Here is a 21,218-nt window from a genome sequence, read left to right on the forward strand (position 1 = left end):
AATAATTACTTGTTGGACTAAGAAAATAAATTAAAGGACGTGCTCAATGCCTCATGGAAAAAAATGCAGAGTTTCCAGTAACTCCTGGGAATTTCTGCTCATAACTCTTTACGCTGGTGAAAGAACATGGAGATGTTATTGAGAACCTTGAGGCACAGAATGGTAGATGAAGTGGACCACCACACAAATTGTCAATCCAACAGCCAGTAGTTGTCCCATTTGTGGGAAAGTCTGTGGTTCCCACGTTATCTTTATATTGAGTACCTCATTGACCACGAGGTCAGAATGCAACTCCAGGTTATCAAGCATTAAAGCTGTGAACAGTTTGGATTGCATTGGGACAGTTCGCAGGGAGAAGAATAAAGTCAGTGGATAGGGAACAGATCGATGGAAAGAGAGGGTCACCACAAAAAAAACTCCATCCATCAGCCAGTACCTGTCCAATTTGTAGGAGTCTGTGGTTCTCATGTTAGATTCATTTGCCATGGCTTCAATGGAGCATTTTGCAGGAGGGAAGCGAATCAAAGAGTGTTGGGGTATTGCAGAGGTGAGGGCTTTTGTGGGTGAAGGCACTTCCACCGTTGGAGGGACAATTAAATTTAGGGATGGTCTACAGGCCAGAATTGGAAGAGTGCACATCGTAAGATCATAAGTGAGAGGAGTAGAATTAGGCTCTTCAGCCCATCAAGTCTACTCTGCCATTCAACCATGGCTGATCTAACTCTCCCTCCTAACCCCATCCTCCTGCCTTCTCCCCATAACTGCTGACAAGAAGTACTAATCAAGAATCTATCGATCTCTGTCTTAAATATATCCATTGACTTTGCCTCCATAGCCTTCTGTGGCAAAGAATTCCACAGATTGAACACCCTCACACTAAAGAAATTCCTCCTCATCTCCTTCCTAAAAGAATGTCCTTTAATTCTGCGATATATTAGTGATATATCGATATCACATATTCCAAAGCATTATAGGACTGGATGATATTGCAGTGATAGAAAAGGAAAACCATGATAGGATTTGAAAATGGGGATAAGAATTTTAAAAATAGAGTTCCTGCATAACTAGGAAGGAGTGCAAGTCAGAAAAGATAGGTGTTGAGTGGACACGATGACACAAATTTGAAAATAGAAGAAGCGTGTCCAGCTAAGAGCCTGTGGAAGTAATGAAACCAAGAGACGACAAAGGTTTCAGCAGTATATAAGCTTGGGTGAAGATAGAATTAGGTGATGTTACAGAGGTGTGAATAGGCAGTCTTTTTGATTGTATGGCCACGAGGTCAGAATGCTGCTCCAGGTTATCAAGTATTAAAGCTGTGAACTGTTTGGATTACATTGGGACAGTTCGCAGGGAGAAGAATAAAGCCAGTGGATAGGGAACAGAGTTTATGACAGGATTGTGTCAGCCCTTAATATTTATGTTGAGGAACCTCCTGCTCTGATCATGGATATTGGGCAAGTAATCTGCAGTTTAGAGAGAGTGATAAATTCAAGATGCTAAAAAAAAATGGATTACATCAGCATGCATGTCAAAACCGTAACTATTTTCAGTGGAATACATGTTCACAACATGTTAATCATTCACTTTGTCGCTTAGTCAGCGTCCTATACGTGGTGACTGCATACTTTGTGTATGGTATGCAAAACAAGGAATTTCACTGTGACATGTCACGTGATAATAAAGTGTAATTCATACATTGATTCATCCAACTACCTTTTTGAGCTCATTTAACTTGATTGTAGGTCAATCCACTGCACTTGACATTTGCACTAGGTATAGTTCTATTGCGTGATGAATGTTCTCCATATGTTATCATGAAGGAGTCCCTGGCTCTCTGTGCACAACTCCAGCGTTACAAATTATTGATCAGCCAGCGTCTCTGGCATCAACGTATCAGGATTACATTTTGGCTCCATAGTGATGGTTCTCCTGATATTTAATGTAACAAGCTTCATTGTATCACAAATCAAGATTGATCACTTGGCCTAGGCACTGGAAGTCAGCAGTTATTTGTGGAACAAAATCATGTCAGAGAAATGGAAGGAGTTTCATGGAATTTATTTCGTTGCAGCATTCAATTTTAAAATTAACACTTCCAGATTTTTAAAAAACCTCTGGTTTTTCTTAATCAAACTGTTACATCGTGAAACTTATTTTTTAATGGGATTTAATTGATCAACTTTGTTCCTTAGAATACAGGACGCTGAGGGGTGATCTTCTAGAGGTGTTCAAAATCATGATGGGCATAGATAGGGTGAATGCACATAATCTTTATTTCAGGATAGGGGTATTCAAGAACTAGAGGGCATAGGTTTAAGATGAGAGGAGAAACATTTAATAGGAGCCAGAAAGGTAACTTTCTCACAGAGGGGGGTGGTTGAGGTAGATACAGTAACAACAATTAAAAGATATTTGGGCAAATACATGGATAGGAAAGTTGAAAGCATATGGGCCAAACGCCGGCAAAAGGGATTGGCTTAGATGGGGCATCTTGGCCGTCGTGGAAGGGCCAGTTCCTTGTCTAGGTGGTGAAGATGGACAATGGCATCCTTCCCTTCCTTAGATGGAGCATTGAGTCCAAGAGTTGGGTCATCATGGTACAGCTGTGTGCAGTTCTGGTTGCCAAACAAAAGGAAGGATGTGTTTAAGGTTGAGGGGGTGCAGAAATGATTCACAAAGATGTTGTTGGGACTGCAGAGCTTTTTAAAAGGAGAGGCTGGATAAACTGGCACTGTTTTCCCCGGAGCAAAAGAGGTTGAGTGGTAGCCTTAGATTATAACGTCATGGGGATTATAGATAAGCTGGTAGATCATAGTCCTTTTTCCCAGAGTAGGGGATCCTAAAATTTGAGGCGAGAAGAGAAAAATCTAAAGGGGACCTGAGGCGCAACTGAGTGGTGACAATATGGAATGAGCTGCCAGAGGAAGTGGTAGACAACGGTACAATTACAACATTTAATAGATATTGGGGCAGGTTTATGGATAGGAAAGGTTCAGAGGGATATGAGCCCTACTCAGGAATGCACCTTAGTAGAAGAGTCGGGCCAAAAGGCTTGTTTCTATGCTCTATGACTGCCTTGTAATAATATTTAATAGCTGTAACTGTAGGTAATGTAAACCAGAAGGGGGAGCTCTGGAGCTGCATATATTTATAATGTTAAGCAGGTCATATTATTTTCCTAAATATGTAATGTAACTATTTTTAGAAACATTTCACACTTGTTTTAACTACTTATTTTCAATGTGTTCGCTGTTTGGAATCACAAATACATTCTGGCCAATGTTTTTGAATCCAATGATACTTTATTGTCACATATAGGTAGGTGCAGTGGAATTCATAGCTTTGCATACAATCCGGTAAAATCATATCATTGGTAAGCACAATCATAGATACATATAAAAGTGTAACGATCGTCGTGAATGGATGTAAACTAGTGCTGCATGCGAACAATCAAGAAATAATGCATTTCCATGCAGTTCTGTTCAACAAGTGTCCCCAGTTCTAATTGACCATTGCTAATTTGGATTTGTCATCATTACTAAATTCTGGTGCAACTGCAGAGTATATTATTTTAACAGTTGTGTCCTGTTTATTTTATGTTTGATATTTCAGTAATTTTTGAACTACATTTCTTCATTTATTGTTTCTGAAGAAAATCAGAATAATGATTTCATTTGTCTACTCAGTTGTATCAAAGATGTGTTCCACTGTTACAATATTCAACCTTCTGTTCTGAGGTTTTGTACTTTTGGCTAGTCTATCATTGCTGCCAATTGTTTCTCACTTCTGCCAATCAGAAGTGAGTGATGATTGACCAAGCACAAGTGAAAACACCTCCAACAGTGTGTCAAATGTTGATTGATAGGTTTTATGTTCACTCTGTTTTTACACGAACAAACTATTGCGCATTTGGTTCTGGCTCTGAAGTTCACTTTCTGAAGGCCTCTGATGTAGACCTTGGTCTACTTAGCAGTGAACATTAGCTTGGTTTAATTGATAGAGTCAAACGTCTGAAGTACAAAGGCACAAGCACACAATCTAGGCTGACAATTCTGTGCAGTGCAGACACTGTGCTGATGTGGCAGGGGTGCTGTGCTTTACCTGTGAAGTTAAATGTCTAACTGCTCAGATGGATAGTACAGATCTCATGGTTGTACTCGAAATAAAGCTTGGAATTCTCTCCCAGCCAGCAAGAAGAAAATATTGGGTATTCATCTCGCAAACTGACACAGCATAATTGCAAAGTTTGCTTACATTAGACATTGAACTTAATGGAGGTAATTAATGTGGGAAGCATACGAGAGGTGCTTCAATTATGTGCTGTGTAAATACAAGTATTTAACGGCAATTGGCATTTTACGAACATGGGTTTGCTGTACAATTATTGTTTAAAGCAGCAGGTATTTTGTCATTACCTTTAAATGAATTCAAAACTAATGCTCACATGTTTTTCTTTGGTAGACCTTCAGTATTAAGGAAGACTAGCTTTCACTCTAGCTCTGAGGGGACTGATTACTGCAATCACCAATAGTTATTACCTTGCTACCCCCTGCAGAACTATGTTAATAAGGGTAGGTTTCGGGTCCCCAGAGATTTCCCTTCCACCCTATTTTCTGGTATTTCCTCAGCCTTTGACGAAGATTGTAGAATGTCTTGGAGAGAGCGCGTGTTAATATACTACCACCTATCTCGCGGCCCTCTCCACTTTCAAAGAATGGATTTTGCAGCAGTGTTTTCATCGTCATCTTTTTGTCAGCCCACATTTTCAATTACTGATGATCTGTCAAGCTATTTCAATATTTTGACATTTTTATATCTTTTGGTATTAAACTGTTTCTTGCGCAAAATCAGATTTTAAAAAATCACTTTAATTCTGATTATTGACTAATGCAGTCCAATTTCCTCTTAATTTTAAAAATAATATTCAAGGTGCATGTTGCTTGGGTGCAGATGAGGTATTAACTATGAAGAGGGAAAAAATGTGGATTTTGACTGAAACTTTAATATCTTGTTTTGAAGTGTGTGTGTCTGGATTTGTGTAATGCATACACTTCAAACCTTGGCATTGATGTCACTGAAAGACTGCTAATCTTTCCTAAAAAACAGAATACAGGTTCACCACCGATTTTCAGGCAACTGATGGTACAGCATCTCCTTTAATCTGGACATAATTGCAAAAACGCACTTGAAATCCCTCTCCGGAAGTCCCCCCCCCCCCCCAAAGAAATACGGCGCCTTGGCCAGGTGAGGCGGCCGATCTCTTCCTCATTGAGACTTGCGCGACCAATTGGTAATTTGAATTTGCTCTGTGTGGCCAGGGCTCTGGACTCTGTCCCAGCCAGAGCCGGTGGATCCGTTCCCATAGCCAACCTCCGCGGCCAGACATCCGATCGACGGGTCAAATTTGCCCCCTGCAGCCGGGGCTCTGGAACTCGGGCAAGCCGTCGGATCAATTCCCATAACCGACTTCCAAGGCCAACTTTGCAGACTAGCAGATCGCCCCCCAGCGGCCTAGGCGGACCATTCTGGTACCGTTCAACTCCTCTTAGAGGCCGTGAGCTCTGTTGCTGTTGGTCTGGCAAAACGAATAATCCAGAAAGGCTCTGGAACCGAAAAATTGGGTGCCAGAAAATCGGTGGTGGAAGTATAACATATCATGTAGGTGTCTCGAACTTACTTTTACATAGCTCTATCACGACATTCATAATGATGTCTCTGAAAGTGTTCAAAGATTGTTTTCTGCTGTGCCATGTTGGTATATTTTGTTTACTGTGCAAAAATATTAGTATATAATTATTGTACGCTTCACATTAAAGTTGTCAAGAATTCAGAAGCAAATATTTTCTCTAGCTATCTTGTAGGTTTAAAAAATAACTCTAAATCTCTTGTGTACATTCTATGGTGACTTGGCTATCAGATTAGAAAAGACCATCCAACAAGTTACCATAGATCTTCGTAGCTGGACTTTGGACACGTGTAAAAGTAAGTGAATTGTTATAAATTAAGTGTTGTTATCTGTAAACTGGGGCTGCACCCCTAGTTCTGTTTCGTTGAATCTGGTTTTGGTTACTGGCGCTGCACACAATATGCACATTATACGCAATGGTTGTGGTTTCTGTAAGACTTTTGACAGTGTGGCAGCCAAAATCCTGTGGGTTGATAGCAGTGTCAAAGGGCTCAGAGGTGCTGAGCAATGCATTCATTAATGCTGTGGATTACAACACTACAAAAACATAGCCTGGTAGTGGGAACCCAAGCAAGAGATAAGAGGTGGTGGAAAGATCTGTGTGAGTTGTGAGTGATACAGACCAGAAAGTGAAAGCATTTTTTAAATTAATGTTATAAATCTGTTTTGACAATTAACAGCCTAAAATATAAAGATGTGAGAACATGGAAAGTGATGATTAAATGTATTATGCAGAATAGAGTCCTATTTAAATGGGAACAAAGACATTTTAATTTTAATTATCATGAATGAGTTTATGATAATAAAATTGAAATGAGTAAATCTCTAGAATTTTTTTCTAGGGTATATTTAAGGACCTGTCCTACTTTAGGCGATTTTAAGGCGACCCTGCCGGCGACTGTCAAAGTCGTAGCAGATCGCCAAACTTTTCTTTTACCCGACGACAATGACCACGACAATGCCGAGTCAGGTCGAGATTACAGCGTCTTCGGAAACATCGCAAAATTCCCACGCTGTCAATGCTTCTCCAGCATCCTAATTTTCACTGAAATCACTGACAAGTCGGTAAGTACTTGTGAGTTTTGAACTATAACACCTTGTATGGGTTACTTAAAAACCAAGATTCACTGTAACAAGGCATAAACTGGATTTACTTCCAGTTTACTAATAGCTGTATTAAAAAAAAAAAAATTGAAAGTGGTTAAGTGGATTTTTGTAAAAAGTGTGTGGGCATTCTTTGAAAATGTACAGGAGATGCATACCTGGTTTCTGGGTTGCATATCTGGGTTGGGAACCCACTTTAAATGTAATGGCTGATGGCCATAAACATCGTAAAATTCCCACGCTTACCTGACCATCAAACTGTCGCCTCCAATCTACCTGTCAAATGTCCTGACGGTAAATAAATTGGTTAAACACAAGTATTTTATGGTGTTTTGAAATGACTTTACTTATTTTAATATTATGTGCTTCTACATCTAAGAGAACCTAGCAAACCTGGGGACAGCAGGTGACAGCGCCCGCAATAAACAACGATAGAGAAATTTCATTCCGGATGACTTCTCAGCAACGCGCTGAGATCCACTACGATTCTTGGAAGACTCCTCACGATCATGCCCGCGACACCCTGGCGAACTGTCGGCGACTGTAGAACTAGGGTGGATGGGTGATCAATGGTCAGCATGGACCTGGTGGGCCGAAGAGCCTATTTGCATGCTGTATGCTTCCAACAGTTGATTATCACTTCTTTCATAAGAATACTCTTAATCCCTTTGCCCAAACAAATTACAACATTACCTTCCACTTGGCTTTCCTCCACAAAGTCATTGAATGTGCTGTGTTTCCATGCATTGAAATATAGCAAAGAAATTCCATTAACTATTCCATCTTGCAAAGTATTTTGGTTTCCCTATTCCAAGACCACAACCCATTCCTTGCCCTCCACTGTTTCACACTAATCCAGAAATTGACTGGTTTTGCATTTAGTGTGTTTTAATCACCTTGTCTTGGGTTGCAGTGAGCATAAACACAGCATTCTGTTACTTTAACAATGCAGCATGTTGTTTACAATTTCTTTTAATATGAAACACAAAAGGCCTGGAATTTCTATTGTGCTAATTTTAAAAACATCAGGCAAGGATCAGACCTTGCCCACAACACTGGCCAATGGTTCATTCATCAGTAATTCCTTTATTTGCAGGCTTTTGTAAAAGCACCAGAAATAAGCTGGTTCCTTAGCATGTCAGGGTATAAATATACAGTGAACACAATTTGAAAGATATTGAATTTTGTTTATATTCGCTAAGGAACATTAATATAACCCAATCAATAAGTTCAAAAAAGCACATTTTTCTGTTACTTCCATCGTTTTAAAGTTGGGCTGTCTGCAGTAATGAATTGTCACTGTGATTTAAAATGCTTAAAAGGACTGGAGTAACTCTGCAGTTCAGGCAGCATTTCTGGAGAAAGTGGATGGGTGACGTTTCTGGTTGGGACCCTTCTTCAGACTGATTGTAGTAGGGAGAGGGGGGTGGGGGGGAGGGAGAAAACTAGAAAGAACCCCCCCCCCCCACCTCTCCAACCCTTATTATCACTCTGAAGAAGGGTCCCGACCTGAAAAAGCACCAATCCATGTTCACCAGAAATGCTGCCTGGCCTGCTGAATTACCAGCACTTTGTGTCCTTTTGTGTAAACCAGCATTTGTAGTTCCTTGTCTTTACTTAAAACAGTTATTCCATTTCAGCTCTATTAATCAAACTTTGCTAAGCTAAAATAACGTATTCAAGAAATAGTTTAAAAGCACAATTTTGAAATGGCTCTTCAACATGAGTGCAATCTTAGTGAGCAGTTTGTACCAGAATAGCCAATTATGGCCAAAGTTCAAATTGTTTCTAGCACTAAAAACCTATCATTCCAGTAATTATTTCAGCAAAAGTATAGCTATTATTGATTTAAAGTTGTATGAACCTGACTATATAACTTGACTATGTGATTATATGATAGGTCTCACAATAGACTGCAGGGGATAGAGAAAGATTTCACTAACTTTTCTCTAACTTCTGCCTGTCCATGGTCATCAGAAGTGCTGCTTGACCCACTGAGTTACTCCAGCACTTTATGTCTCTTGTAAACCCAGCATCTGCAGTTCTTTGTGTGTACAGATTACGGAAAGATGTAAAATTAACAGGTTGTCGTAGTGGGTAACGTTAACTTCCCCATTATAAACGAGGACTTAGTGCAAAAAGCTAAAACGAGACAGAATTATTGAGGTGTATCCAGGAAGGTTTCTTGAAACAGAATGTCAAGAGTCAAGAGTGTTTTAATGTCATATGTCCCTCAACGGAACAATGAAATCTTACTTGCAGCAGCACAACAGATATACTCAATAAACACCATAATAGACAACAAAAAAGTACTATTCACAAAATGCTGGAGTAACTCAGCAGGTCAGGCAGCATCTCGGGAGAGAAGGAATGGGTGACGTTTCGGGACGAGACTCGAAACGCGACCCATTCCTTCTCTCCCAAGATGCTGCCTGACCTGCTGAGTTACTCCAGCATTTTGTGAATAAGTACCTTCGATTTGTACCAGCACCTGCAGTTATTTTCTTACAAAAAAGTTCTATGTATGTACGTGTATATTTATAAAACAATAATAGTGCAAAGACAAATGTAAAGGGCTAGAGTAACTCAGTGGGTCAGGCAGCATTCCGGGAGAGCATGGATAGAAGATTCTTCAGGTCAGGACCCTTTTTCAGACTGCAAGCTTCAGTGTTTATTTATTTGCTTTAGACTTTAAAAATACAGCTTGGAAATAGACCTGTCGACCCACCAAGTCCGCTCTGATCAATGGGCACCTGTGCATTATCGCTATCCTACACACCAGGAATAATTTACAGAAACCAATGAACCTACAAACCTGTATGTCTTTGGAGTGTAGGAGGAAATCGGAGCACCCAGAGAAAAACCACGTGGTTACTGGGAGAACGTACAAACTCTGATACAGACAGCACCAGTAGTCAGGATCGCATCTGGGTCTCTGGCACTGCAAGGCAGCGACTTTACCACTGTGCCATTGTGTCACCCTCAGTCTGAAGAAGGGTCCTGACATAAAAAGTCACTTATCTATGTTCTCCATGGATGTGGCCCTACCCACTGAGTTACCCCAGTTCTTTGTGTCCTTTCTTGTAAACCAGTATCTGCAGTTCCTTGTTTTCTACCTATAGACAATAGGTGCAGGAGGAGGCCATTCGGCCCTTCGAGCCAGCACCGCCATTCAATGTGATCATGGCTGATCATTCTCAATCAGTACCCCGTTCCTGCCTTCTCCCCATACCTAGCATCTTTTCATCTCACTGAATGAACATCCTGCCGGGATGTCCTCCCCTGACATGGGAGTCTGGAGCATCTATAACTATGCAGCTGAGCAAGACTGTGATCTGCATAGTAACGTCAACGTTCCCAAACTTTGTGAAATGAGTGCTGGAATGCTTTTGTGAACCTCTTCTGTAATTCTTCCTCTTGTGGGTAACATGATCATGATCAAAGATGGACACAAAATGCTGGCGTAACTCAGCAGGACAGGCAGCATCTCAGGAGAGAAGGAATGGGTGCCATTTCGGGTTGAGACCCTTTGTCAAGGCTCTCGACTCAAAACGTCACCCATTCCTTCTCTCCAGAGATGCTGCCTGTCCCGCTGAGTTACTCCAGCATTTTGTGTCTAACTTCGGTTTAAACCAGCATCTGCAGCTCCTTCCTACACATGATCATGATCAAGTTCTCTGGCCATTGATTTAGCAAGCCCAGTAGAACTTATTGATCGAGGACCTACAAGAGAATCAAGCTGCTAACTGACAGACTTCTCTGGGAACTGTCCCCTCTATTCTAGAAGGCATGGTGCTCTTTCAGAGAGTCAGTAGATCGTCAATTGTTTGATAGTAATGAAAATACTCAGCAGGCCAGGCAGCATCTGTGGAAAAACATTTTCAATATTTTCAATATTTTGATTTATGCGTTCTTTCTGGCTGGTTTGCCAGTGCGCCGTGCATTTTAGCTGGGAATATAGATGGGTCACTGCACTATTTTGCGTAAGTCTGGAACCAAACAATTAATCTGCTCAAGTTCCCTGTTCAGCTTTCGTTAATGATCTGTAAAAGACTGAAACCAGCATCCGCAAAGAACTAACGGATCTAGTATTGGATCTATTAACTAGTAGTTTGTGATACGACCACATACCAATGGGGCAAATATATATTTATAGTTTCCGAATTTTTTTTTCTGTCAAATACCAGTTAGAAATATTATCATTCTCCATGACCATTTATTAAAATGTAACCTGAAGCAGCATCTGTTTGTAATTTGTAACATTAATGATTATTTTCAAGATGTTAGATAAAATCTCCAGGCGAGAGAAGCAAACTGTTTCACATAATTCCATGTTGATTGCTAAACTATCTGCACAATTGAGATTAAAATACAACTGATCTGGTAATGGGGGGATTAGCAGTAAACTAATCAAGGATTTTATTTGAGCTGCTGGATGAATTTACTGTTGTGAAATAACTGACTGAAACACGATCACTTCAGGTTTATTGAGTTGTGTTTTTAAATTATCAATGCATCATATTCTTAACAATTAACTAAACTTTTTTTTCAAAACTGATCTTTTGAATTGGTTGAGCTATCCCTTGTGATTTACTCAACTTTTGGGACTGCACAGTGGTGAAATAGTGGAGCTGCTGCCTCACAGCGTCAGAGACCAGGATTCAATCCTGACCTCAGGTGTTGCCTATGTGTAGTTTGCATGTTCTCACAGTGACTCTGTGGATTTACTCTGGGTGCTCCGGGTTCCTCACCCATCCCAAAGACATGCAGGTTTGTAGGTTTATAAGCCCCTAGTGTGCAGGAGGGAGTGGATGAGAAAGTGAGATTACATAGAACTAGAGTGGACAGGTGATCGATGGTCGGCATGGATTTGGTGGGCTGACGGGCCTGTTTCCATGCTGTATCTCTAAACTTAACTAAACATGTACACAGCGAGGAAAAACTCCTGGGTCATTGTGCTTTTTTAGTGGATGTATCTGAAATCTCTACACAGAATTTTTTGTTTAAAATAAGCAAATACAAAATTCAATAATTCTGAAATATTTGTGAAATAACTCATTTGCTCTGTGGCTGGAATTCATGCTGAATCTTCGCCTCCATTATTGTGTCCATTCTGCACTGCTGTCTAACTGTCTGGCTATTTCGCTCATAAATCTTTTACTACATTGTACAGGCATATCTTACTTAGAGTGTCAGACACATGAACTGCAACCAATCATTAATTGAGCACAATTTTTGCTGACAACTTTATCTCGTGCACATAGGGAAGACCCTTGGTGTCAGTATTGCACTAACTCAATGCTGTCACTCCTTGCGAGGAACTTTACTGAACATTAATAGAAGGACACATGTTTTACATTGCCACTGTGAAATCTTCATTACTTGCCGCAATAGAGATTGTGCAATATATAACCAAATGACAAATAATCAAATTAAGATGGTCTCCACAAGTATTTGGGTAGTCTCTTAATGCATGCATTATTCAGCTTTGCCAAGGCCACCCACAGTCTAAATACCCAAAGACCCACTCCTCTGAGGATGAAAAATGGAGATGGTTTTATCAAGGGCACAGACACGAGTGCCTGCTGGATGGAACAGTTGCAAAATAAGTTCATGTCATTGGAGTAGAATTTGGCTTCCCAGCCCATCTAGTCTACTCCGCCATTCAATCATGGCTGATCTCAGTTTCCCTCTCAATCCCATTCTCCTGCCTTGTCCCATAACCTTTGACACCCTCACTAATCAAGTACAGGTTACTTTAAAAATACCCATAGACTAGGTCACAGCCTGCTGTGGCAATAAATTCCACAGATTCACCACCCTCTGGCTAAAGAATTTCCTCTTCATCTTTTTTCTAAAAAAATGTCCTTTGATTCTGAGCTCTTTTCAGCAGCGACTCTGCTCTTGGTATAAGTGCCCTTGGCTTCATTCCGCACCAACCTATACCAGTCACTGCTTCCACGTAGACTTTTCTATCTCTTGGATACATGGATAGGGAAGGTTTGGAGGGATATTGGCCAAAATGCAAGCAAATGGGACCCGCCCAGATGGGGCATCTTGATCGCATGAACAAGTTGGGCGGAAGGGCTGGTTTCCATGCTGTATAACTCTATGACTCTTCAAGCATTGTGAAAAGCACCCCTTTAAAATACTTATCTGTGAATGATCATGTGAACCTGTAATGATTTGAGGGGAATACCCTATAATTTGGTGCCAATATATAAAAAAACATCTTCAAGGGAGGCCATCCCACAAATAATTTCTCAGGATATAATCCAGGTCTGGCTTCATTCCAGCTGTGTGTGGAAAATATCTTCCAGCCAAATACACTCTACATGTTAGGCAATCTTTAAATATTGCAAAGTTCATAATATGAAAGAAAAAAAAGGACCACCTAATATTTGGCAACACATTTGCCTGAAGATTTTTTTGAAATGTGTGCATTGGGAATATGGAGTATAAATTGAGATGTGAGCTGTAATCAGTCCGGCTCGCTTCCTGCTGCATAATAGTTACATTCTGCGTAAGCTTAACTGGGTCCAGTTCGTGCTCTGCCCTTGAGGTAGCTCCCAAGTTCGATTTTACTGAAGGTTTTTTTTCAGCCAAACTGGCCTGGTGCAAGTTAAATATCAGGAAATGAGGATTAAGGAAGGAAACCTGCCAGACACCATATAATAATGAGTTGGGGTTATACACACTTTACGCAAAAGGGCAGTATTTTTCTGGGAAATTGCTCTTGCAAAAGCTATTGGTGAAAAATATAAAAGACCATTAACTGCATTCCTGAAAAGTTAATGAATTAAGAGATTTGATAAGAAGGAATATGGATGTATATTTGTTGGTGGCAAAATGTGTTTTTTCAAGCTTTTCACTGTACCTCGGTACACGTGACAATAATAAACCAAACCAAATTGTAATTGTTCTGCTTAAAATCTCATCATTCTGATCTGGCTTTGAGTTGATAGTTAGCAATTCTTACCTCCAACAAAATTAAAATTCTTCATTGAAAAAAGGCTTGGGGCTTGACTTGAAACATTGCTAGGTGTTCATTTTATTCACTGTTTGGGACTAACAATAGCAAAAATTCAATGCAAGTGTATCAAAAAAATATACATTCACACTCATTTTTAAAATTATTATATGGAATAATTAGTGTGTGGGTGCAAAAGATTGTACAAAAATGTTGTGGCACAGTGGGAAGAACCAAATCGAACAGTACGTAATAGCACTGTGATCATTATGAACAAAATGATTTAAAGCAGCTTTGAAATATGAGCTACAACAATTGAGATTATAAACATAGCACAAAAAGTAAGGAAATTTGTGTTTGGTAGATTATTTCTTTGTTGTAACAATGCTTCTTGGCAATAAATCTTATACTGTTGGAAAGCCTGTTTATTTCCCTTTTAAATGGTGCCACATTTGTAAGGAACATGCATTTGTGGGATGAGCAGCAGAGCTGAGTATATAGGTTGCGCCCATGAAAAATTTGCCAAAACTTCCCTGCCAATGCCAAACAGCTTATTCTGCTGTTGCTATTGACTCTTGTTTTGAGCTTCTGGTAACCCCAGGTGCTGACAATCAGGTGCCTGATTGGCACCTGATTGGCAGCATCTGTGAGCATGGGCCCTGCTACCGTGGTCAGTAGGTGTCTGCTCCAAGAATCAGCATGCCACGTTTGACTGATCTGGATAGGGCCCGTGCGATAGGGCAACTTCAAGCTGGTGTTCCGCAAAACCAAGTTGCGGCATTATTTGGAGTGAGCCCTAGTACCATCTCCAAAGTGAAGGTCAAGTTCCATATAACGGGGGATGTCAGAGACAGGCCGCGAAGTGGGCGTCCCAAGAAGACGACACCCGAAGAAGACCGTTTCCTCACCCTGTCAGCACTTGGGAACCGTAGGCAGTCTTCTACAGATTTGCAGTCAAGGTTTGCAGGACGATATGGCCGACGGCTCTCTGCCCAGACAATTCGGAACAGACTGCACGCAGCCGATCTCCGGTCTCATAGGGCTGCCAGGAGGCCTGCCATGACTGCCCTTCACCGTCAGGCCCGTTTGCGCTGGTGTCGGCAACACGTGCACTGGAACCTGAACATGTGGAGGAACGTTATGTTCAGCGATGAGTCCAGATTCTGCCTACGGCAGTTGGATCATAGGGTCAAAGTGTGGAGAAGACGCGGAGAACGCTATGCTGATTGCTGCACCGATAGAGTAACATCTTTTGGTGGAGGCAGTGTGATGGTGTGGGGCGGCATCTCCCTCACTGGAAAAACATCATCATTGGAGGCAATCTCAATGCAGAGAGATATCGAGATGAGATTCTGCAACCAGTGGCAATCCCATACCTCCACAGTCTGGGACCGAACTCTATCCTCCAAGATGACAATGCTCGCCCCCACAGAGCAGGGTTTCTCAGAGACTACCTCCGGAATTTGGGAGTGGAGAGGATGGAATGGCCTGCCAGCAGTCCTGACCTCAACCCCATTGAACACTTGTGGGATCAGCTTGGGCGTGCTGTTCGTGCCAGAGTGACCAACACAGCCACATTGGCTGACTTGCGACAAATGCTGGTTGAAGAATGGGATGCCATCCCACAACAGTGTGTGACCAGGCTGGTGACCAGCATGAGGAGGAGGTGCCAGGCTGTTGTGACTGTGTATGGTTCTTCCACACGCTACTGAGGCTCCTGTTTATTAAATGAATAAATTGTTAAATTGCCAATATGTCTTGTTTCTTCAGACTTCAATCATCCAATCCACCAAACAACACCGAACAAGAGTCAATGGCAGAATAAGCTGTTTGGCATTGGCAGAGAAGATTTGGCAGATTTTTCATGGGCGCAACCCACATACTCAGCTCTGCTGCTCATCCCACAAATGCATGTTCCTTACAAATGTGGCACCATTTAAAAGGGAAATAAACAGGCTTTCCAACGGTATAAGATTTATTGCCAAGAAGCATTGTTACAACAAAGAAATAATCTACCAAACACAAATTTCCTTACTTTTTGTGCTATGTTTATTTCAGCCAATGAAAGTAATTGAATCTAGCAGTTACGTATTATATTCTTGACTTAGAAGATGTTAAGACTTGTAGTTACTTTGGTGCAAACCCAGATATATAACTAATTGCATTATAAATAAATTAGAATTTAACATCTGTAGTGTTAATTGACTTTTATACTTGCACTTGTGTCTATTTTATGTGATGAAGAAAAATAAAAACTTTTGTCTTGCTGCAATTTTATGGGTGTAGCTGATGCTTCAATTCTACTCTGTGCGGAATTAAGTCTACTTTCAGTATGTTATTGTAAACCTGCTCCACTTAAAACATACATCTTGATTTAATCCAAACGGTGACCATCCCAGACTAAATGTATATATAAAAAAATCAGCTGTGTCAGAAGTCTGATCGTAATTTCTTCCCTCTACAATGTAAGTGCCTTGCAACAATCAGTAACGTTTCCTTTTGTTTTGTAGTGTGGGAACTTTGCAGTTCTGGTGGATCCTTATATTTTGCCTCCAGGAACAAATAAAGACACCAGCTGGTTTACTGAACACCACAAGGAGGTACAACACAATCTACTTTCTAGATCAAAAAAGCAGATTGCTGCAAGGAAAGAACAGAACTACAATGAAGTATTTAAATCTTGAGCATTGTTCGAAAGCTGGTATTATGAGTTACACTTGAATTCCTAACAATTCTTGTGATATTGAAACCGATGATGTGTTTCATCACATAACACTTCTTTCTCTAATATATATTTCATATTTTGGCAAACAATGGAATGAATTTTGGATAGCAAACATATCTGATTTGTCTACCACGGTTGTTAAATAAATTAAGGTTTAGGTTTATGTTTATTATTCTTATGTGTACCGAGACACAATGAAAAGCTTTTTACTGTCTGAAGAAGGGTTCCGACCTGAAACATCACCTATTCCCTTTATCCAGAGATGCTAATGACTCGCTGAGTTACACCAGCATTTTGGGTCTATCTTCGGTATAAACCAACATCTGCAGTTCCTTCCGACAGCAAAGGATAATGGTTGGCAGTAGTGTTTGTGAATGGAAAACTATTACCAGTGGAGCTTCTTAATGCTTCTTCCTTTGCGTTTTCGAATATAGATTTGTGATAGAGTCGTTAATGTAGGAGGCACGGTCAAGTAGATTCTTCTTCTTAAGCCCTTTGCTCCTCTAGGGAGCATAGGCCATTGACAAATGTCCTCCACCTCACTCGGTTGTTGGCGGTTCTTTCGAGATCTCCCCAGTTAAGCTCACTCCCAGACATTTCTGCCTGGACACCTCTTCTCCAGTTTTTCCTGGGGCGACCTCTTTTCCTTTTTCCTTTTTCCTTGGGGGTTCCATTTCAGAGCTCGCCGGGTGATGTTTGTGGCAGGTTTTCAGAGGGTATGTCCAATCCAACTCCATTTTCTCCTACGAATTTGTAAGTCAATGGGATCCTGGCTTGTTCTTTTCCACAGGTCCACATTGCTTACTTTGTTTCTCCACCAGATGTTTAGTATTCGTCTGAGGCAGGTGTTAATGAATGTTTGCAGCCTGTTTGTTGTGTGTTTTGTTGTTTTCCATGTCTCTGATCCATACAGCATCACCTGCTTCCCATTTGAGTTAAAGATGCGAATTTTGGTGTTGATTGAGATGTATTTTGAGCTCCAGATCTTCCTGAGCATGTTAAACACCACCCTAGCCTTATTGATTCTGCTTTTAATGTCCGTATCTGCCCCTCCGGTGGTGTCCACAACACTGCCTAGGTATGGGAATGTTTCTACCTCCTCCAGGGCAGTGCTGTGCATGAGGATAGGGTTGCTGGTTTTGGAGTGGGTAGGATAGGGTTGCTGGTTTTGGAGTGGATTCAAGTAGATTGTAGGAGGCAAAAATTGGCCATATGGTTGACTGAGAGGAAGAAAGCTTCAGACTGCAAGATGGTCCAGGACAAAGAAGTGGCAAATGAAAATGAATCTAGAGAAATGTAATGAATTTGGGAGATATAACCAGGCAAGGGACTATACAATAAATGGGAGAATATTGAATGATGTGGAGGAACAGAGGGAGCACTGTCAAAAAGCTAGATCAAAAGGATATAGATTGCTTTCCTTTATTTTCTGAGGTCCAATTCAGTCAAAAAAAGATGGACTAACAAGCTGGGATTGGTAAGAGATATCATGAAATTGGCAGATTAATTTTAAATCCCTCATACGTAATATACTGGAATTAGTTGAGGTGCCATCATACATTAAAAAATAATCCTCTAAAAATGTTTAGAGAAAAAAGCCCCCTGCGGTAATATCCCTTCATTGTTTGAAGGGTGTCTCTACCGGACTCTGCCCCACTTTGTTGACGAAGTGCATGCAAGTCCTGCTACCATCTCCTCTAGACTGTCTGTCTGCGTTTGGGCTTCTTTGTAGAATAGGCCATAAACAAAGGAGCAAGGCTTTTCAAATCCCACAAATGCCAGTTAAACATGAGCAATTGTGGTTTATTCTTTCTTGGAAATAAAATGTCTGGTGGATGCTCCAGGCTGCAGCTCTGTAACATTTAGCCAATCCTACTTTAAATTAGTCACACTTCGATCACTGAAAACATATTTACTCACTTCTTTCACATTTCACTATAGTTTAAACAATCGTTGTGTATGAATTGTTCTGTTATAAAAGAGGTGGTCTTGGCATTATGTTCGGCAGAAACATTGTGGACCGAAGAGCTGTTCTTGCACTGTACTTAGGTCATGTAATGTTAGCAGAATTAGGCCATTTGGCTCATCAAGCCTATACCACCATTCAATCATGGCTTATCTACCTCTCCCTCCTTTAAAAATATCTATTGAGAGTCTCCACAACCTTCTGTGGCAAAGAATTCCACAGATTCACCACCCTCTGACTGAAGAAGTAAAAAGCTGTAATATGTTCTACTAAAATATAAGCTTTATAAATCCAGATTATTTCTTTTTTTTCTTTTTTAATGCTATTTCATATTAGCTCCCTTTACTTTGGCATAAGAACATTAAAAAAATTTTAAAAGGTGTCAGTGCTGTAATTTAAGTCAAAAGAAATTAGTAAAACTACTGAAATAAAGTTCATCTTCAAATTTTATTAACTGTATTTCTGTAATATGTTGATTGATGATATTTGCCCATGAGGACATAAGGAACTACAGATGCTGAAATCATGCCTAGAACACAAAGTGCTGGAGTAATTCAGCGGGTCAGGTACAATTCCCCTATACGCCACTTAGTCAAGAAAGTGTTAACATAATATGTAAATAAATTATGCCAATGCAATTCTACAAAGAAAATTGAATTTAACTTGCAGGTACTTTTATTTGTGAAGTGTTTAAATAAACTATTTTTAGGTTTGTTTTTTCATTATTACTACACTTACTACTATTTTAAAGTTAAAGTTTCCATTCCAGAAGCACAGACAGCCCCATCCCTAGTTCCAAGATTGTTTCCAGATTGAGAAATCTATAGAAAGGACCAAGTTCCACAGTGCAAAACATTTCCAAATACTAGAAAACTAGATAAGACATAATCGAGAAAGCCATAATTGGGTTTCATTCAGCAAATGTTTGCATGTCTGTGGATTGTAAAAGGCAGAGAAGATAGGGGGAAGTGGTATCCCTGGGAAAGAATGTATTTGGAATTGGGGAGGAGGGGGTTGGGTTAAGGTTGACATTCCAACGAGTATCAATGCCAATGGGGGAAAGAAACAAAGTGGCTGATGGCATGTTTGCAGTTTAGATGAGCACTGACCACACAGTGTTGTCCATACAATAAAAGTGATAATGGTAGCAGAGAGAGAAAGATTTGGGTCAAAAAACAAAAGGCTGGAGGAACTCAGCGGGTCAGACAGCATCTGTGGAGGGAATGGACAGACAACAGACTCCCAACAGTTTGAAGAAGGATCACAACTAAAATGTCAGCTGTCCATATTCCTTCAGAGATACTGCTTAATCTGCTGAGCTCCTCCAGCATTTCGATTTTCATTCAAGATTTCAGCATCTGCAGATTTGGGTAACTGATTTCCTGTGGCAGTTATTACCAGATATTTAACCATGAGTAAAATGCCCAATTTACCGTGCTTTAAGTGTAACTGCCTGAAATTCAGGCACTGCTGAGGCCTTGATGGCATTCTCCCATACATTCCAAAGCAGATTATCTCACTGGTTACCTCGGACTATCCTTGATTGGACTTTGCTGGCTTTACCTTGCACTAAACATTATTCCCTTATCATATATCTATACACTGTAATGGCTCGATTGTAATCATCTATTGCATTTCCACTGACTGGATAGCATGTAACAAAAGCTTTTCACTGTACCTCGGTACACGTGACAATAAACTAAACTGTAGGTTGTGTATGACTTGGGAAGACAAAAATACAAACCAAAATATACAGTACAAAATTAATTTTATCTAATGAAAGGGTTAACAAGTGTAGGAAGGAACTGCAGATGCTGCTTTACCCCTAAGATAGACACAAATTGCTGGAGTAACTCAGCGGGATAGGCAGCATTTCTGGAGAGAGGGACCGAGTGACGTTTCGGGGCAACCCAAAACATCACCCATTCCCTCTCTCCAGAGATGCTGCCTGTCCCACTGAGTTACTCCAGCATTTTGTGTCTATTGAAAGGGTTAGCATGTTCCACTGTCAGTAATCAGCAGTAGCAGCAGCAGCAGCAGCAAGCAGCAGTAGCAAGCAGTACCTAGCTGTGTTGCTTGGGAAGTAGTGTGTGGGGATTGTGTGGGGATAGTAAGGAGTAAGACCTGTGTGATCTCCCGGACTAGTTTCGATCGCCTAGCTTGGGGTCGGAGAGGAATTTCCCGGATTTTTCCCCAAATTGGCCTGGGTTTTTTATCCGGTTTTTCGCCTCTCCCAGGAGATCACTCAGTTCTTTTGGGTGGGCGGTTGGAGCGGTTGGAGTAGCGGCCGGGCGGTAGGTTTAGTAACCGAGCGTGGGGCTTTGTTTGGAGAGTATGACTGCCAGGGCAGTTTTTTGTTCTGGGTGTCAGATGTGGGGAATCTGGGAGTCTGATAGTCTTCCAGACATCCACATCTGCGCCAGGTGTGACGAGATGGGGCTCCTAAGGGACCGTATTAGGAACCTGGAGCGGCAGATTGATGACCTCCGTCTGATCAGGGAGAGTGAGGAGGTTATAGATAGGAGTTACAGGGAGGTGGTCACTCCTAGACCACGGGAGGTAGACAAGTGGGTCACTGTTAGGGGGGGCAAGGAACAGAGGCAGGGACTAGGGAGTACCCCGGTGGCTGTACCCCTTGGAAATAAGTACTCCTGTTTAAGTACTGTTGGGGGGGACAGCCTACCTGGGGGCAACGACGGTGCCCGGGCCTCTGGCAAGGAGTCCGGCCCTGTTGCTCAGAAGGGTAGGGAAAGGAAGAGGAGAGCAG

General features: G+C 41.1%; 1 protein-coding gene across 3 annotated transcripts in view; it reads left to right on the forward strand.

Moving 5' to 3' along the window:
* Positions 1–21,218, forward strand: part of slx4ip (SLX4 interacting protein) — a 95,210-nt gene that overhangs the window by 6,791 nt on the left and 67,201 nt on the right. For 2 of the 3 annotated variants that reach the window (XM_078405644.1, XM_078405645.1), the window contains exon 3: positions 16,271–16,360. The exons of the other annotated variant lie outside the window; for it this stretch is intronic. In XM_078405644.1, the coding sequence (XP_078261770.1) occupies positions 16,271–16,360 (90 nt within the window). The remainder of the gene's footprint in view (positions 1–16,270; positions 16,361–21,218) is intronic. 3 annotated transcript variants of the gene reach the window in all.

This window comes from Rhinoraja longicauda, chromosome 9 (assembly GCF_053455715.1).
Source record: "Rhinoraja longicauda isolate Sanriku21f chromosome 9, sRhiLon1.1, whole genome shotgun sequence".
Taxonomy (NCBI): Eukaryota; Metazoa; Chordata; class Chondrichthyes; order Rajiformes; family Arhynchobatidae; genus Rhinoraja; species Rhinoraja longicauda.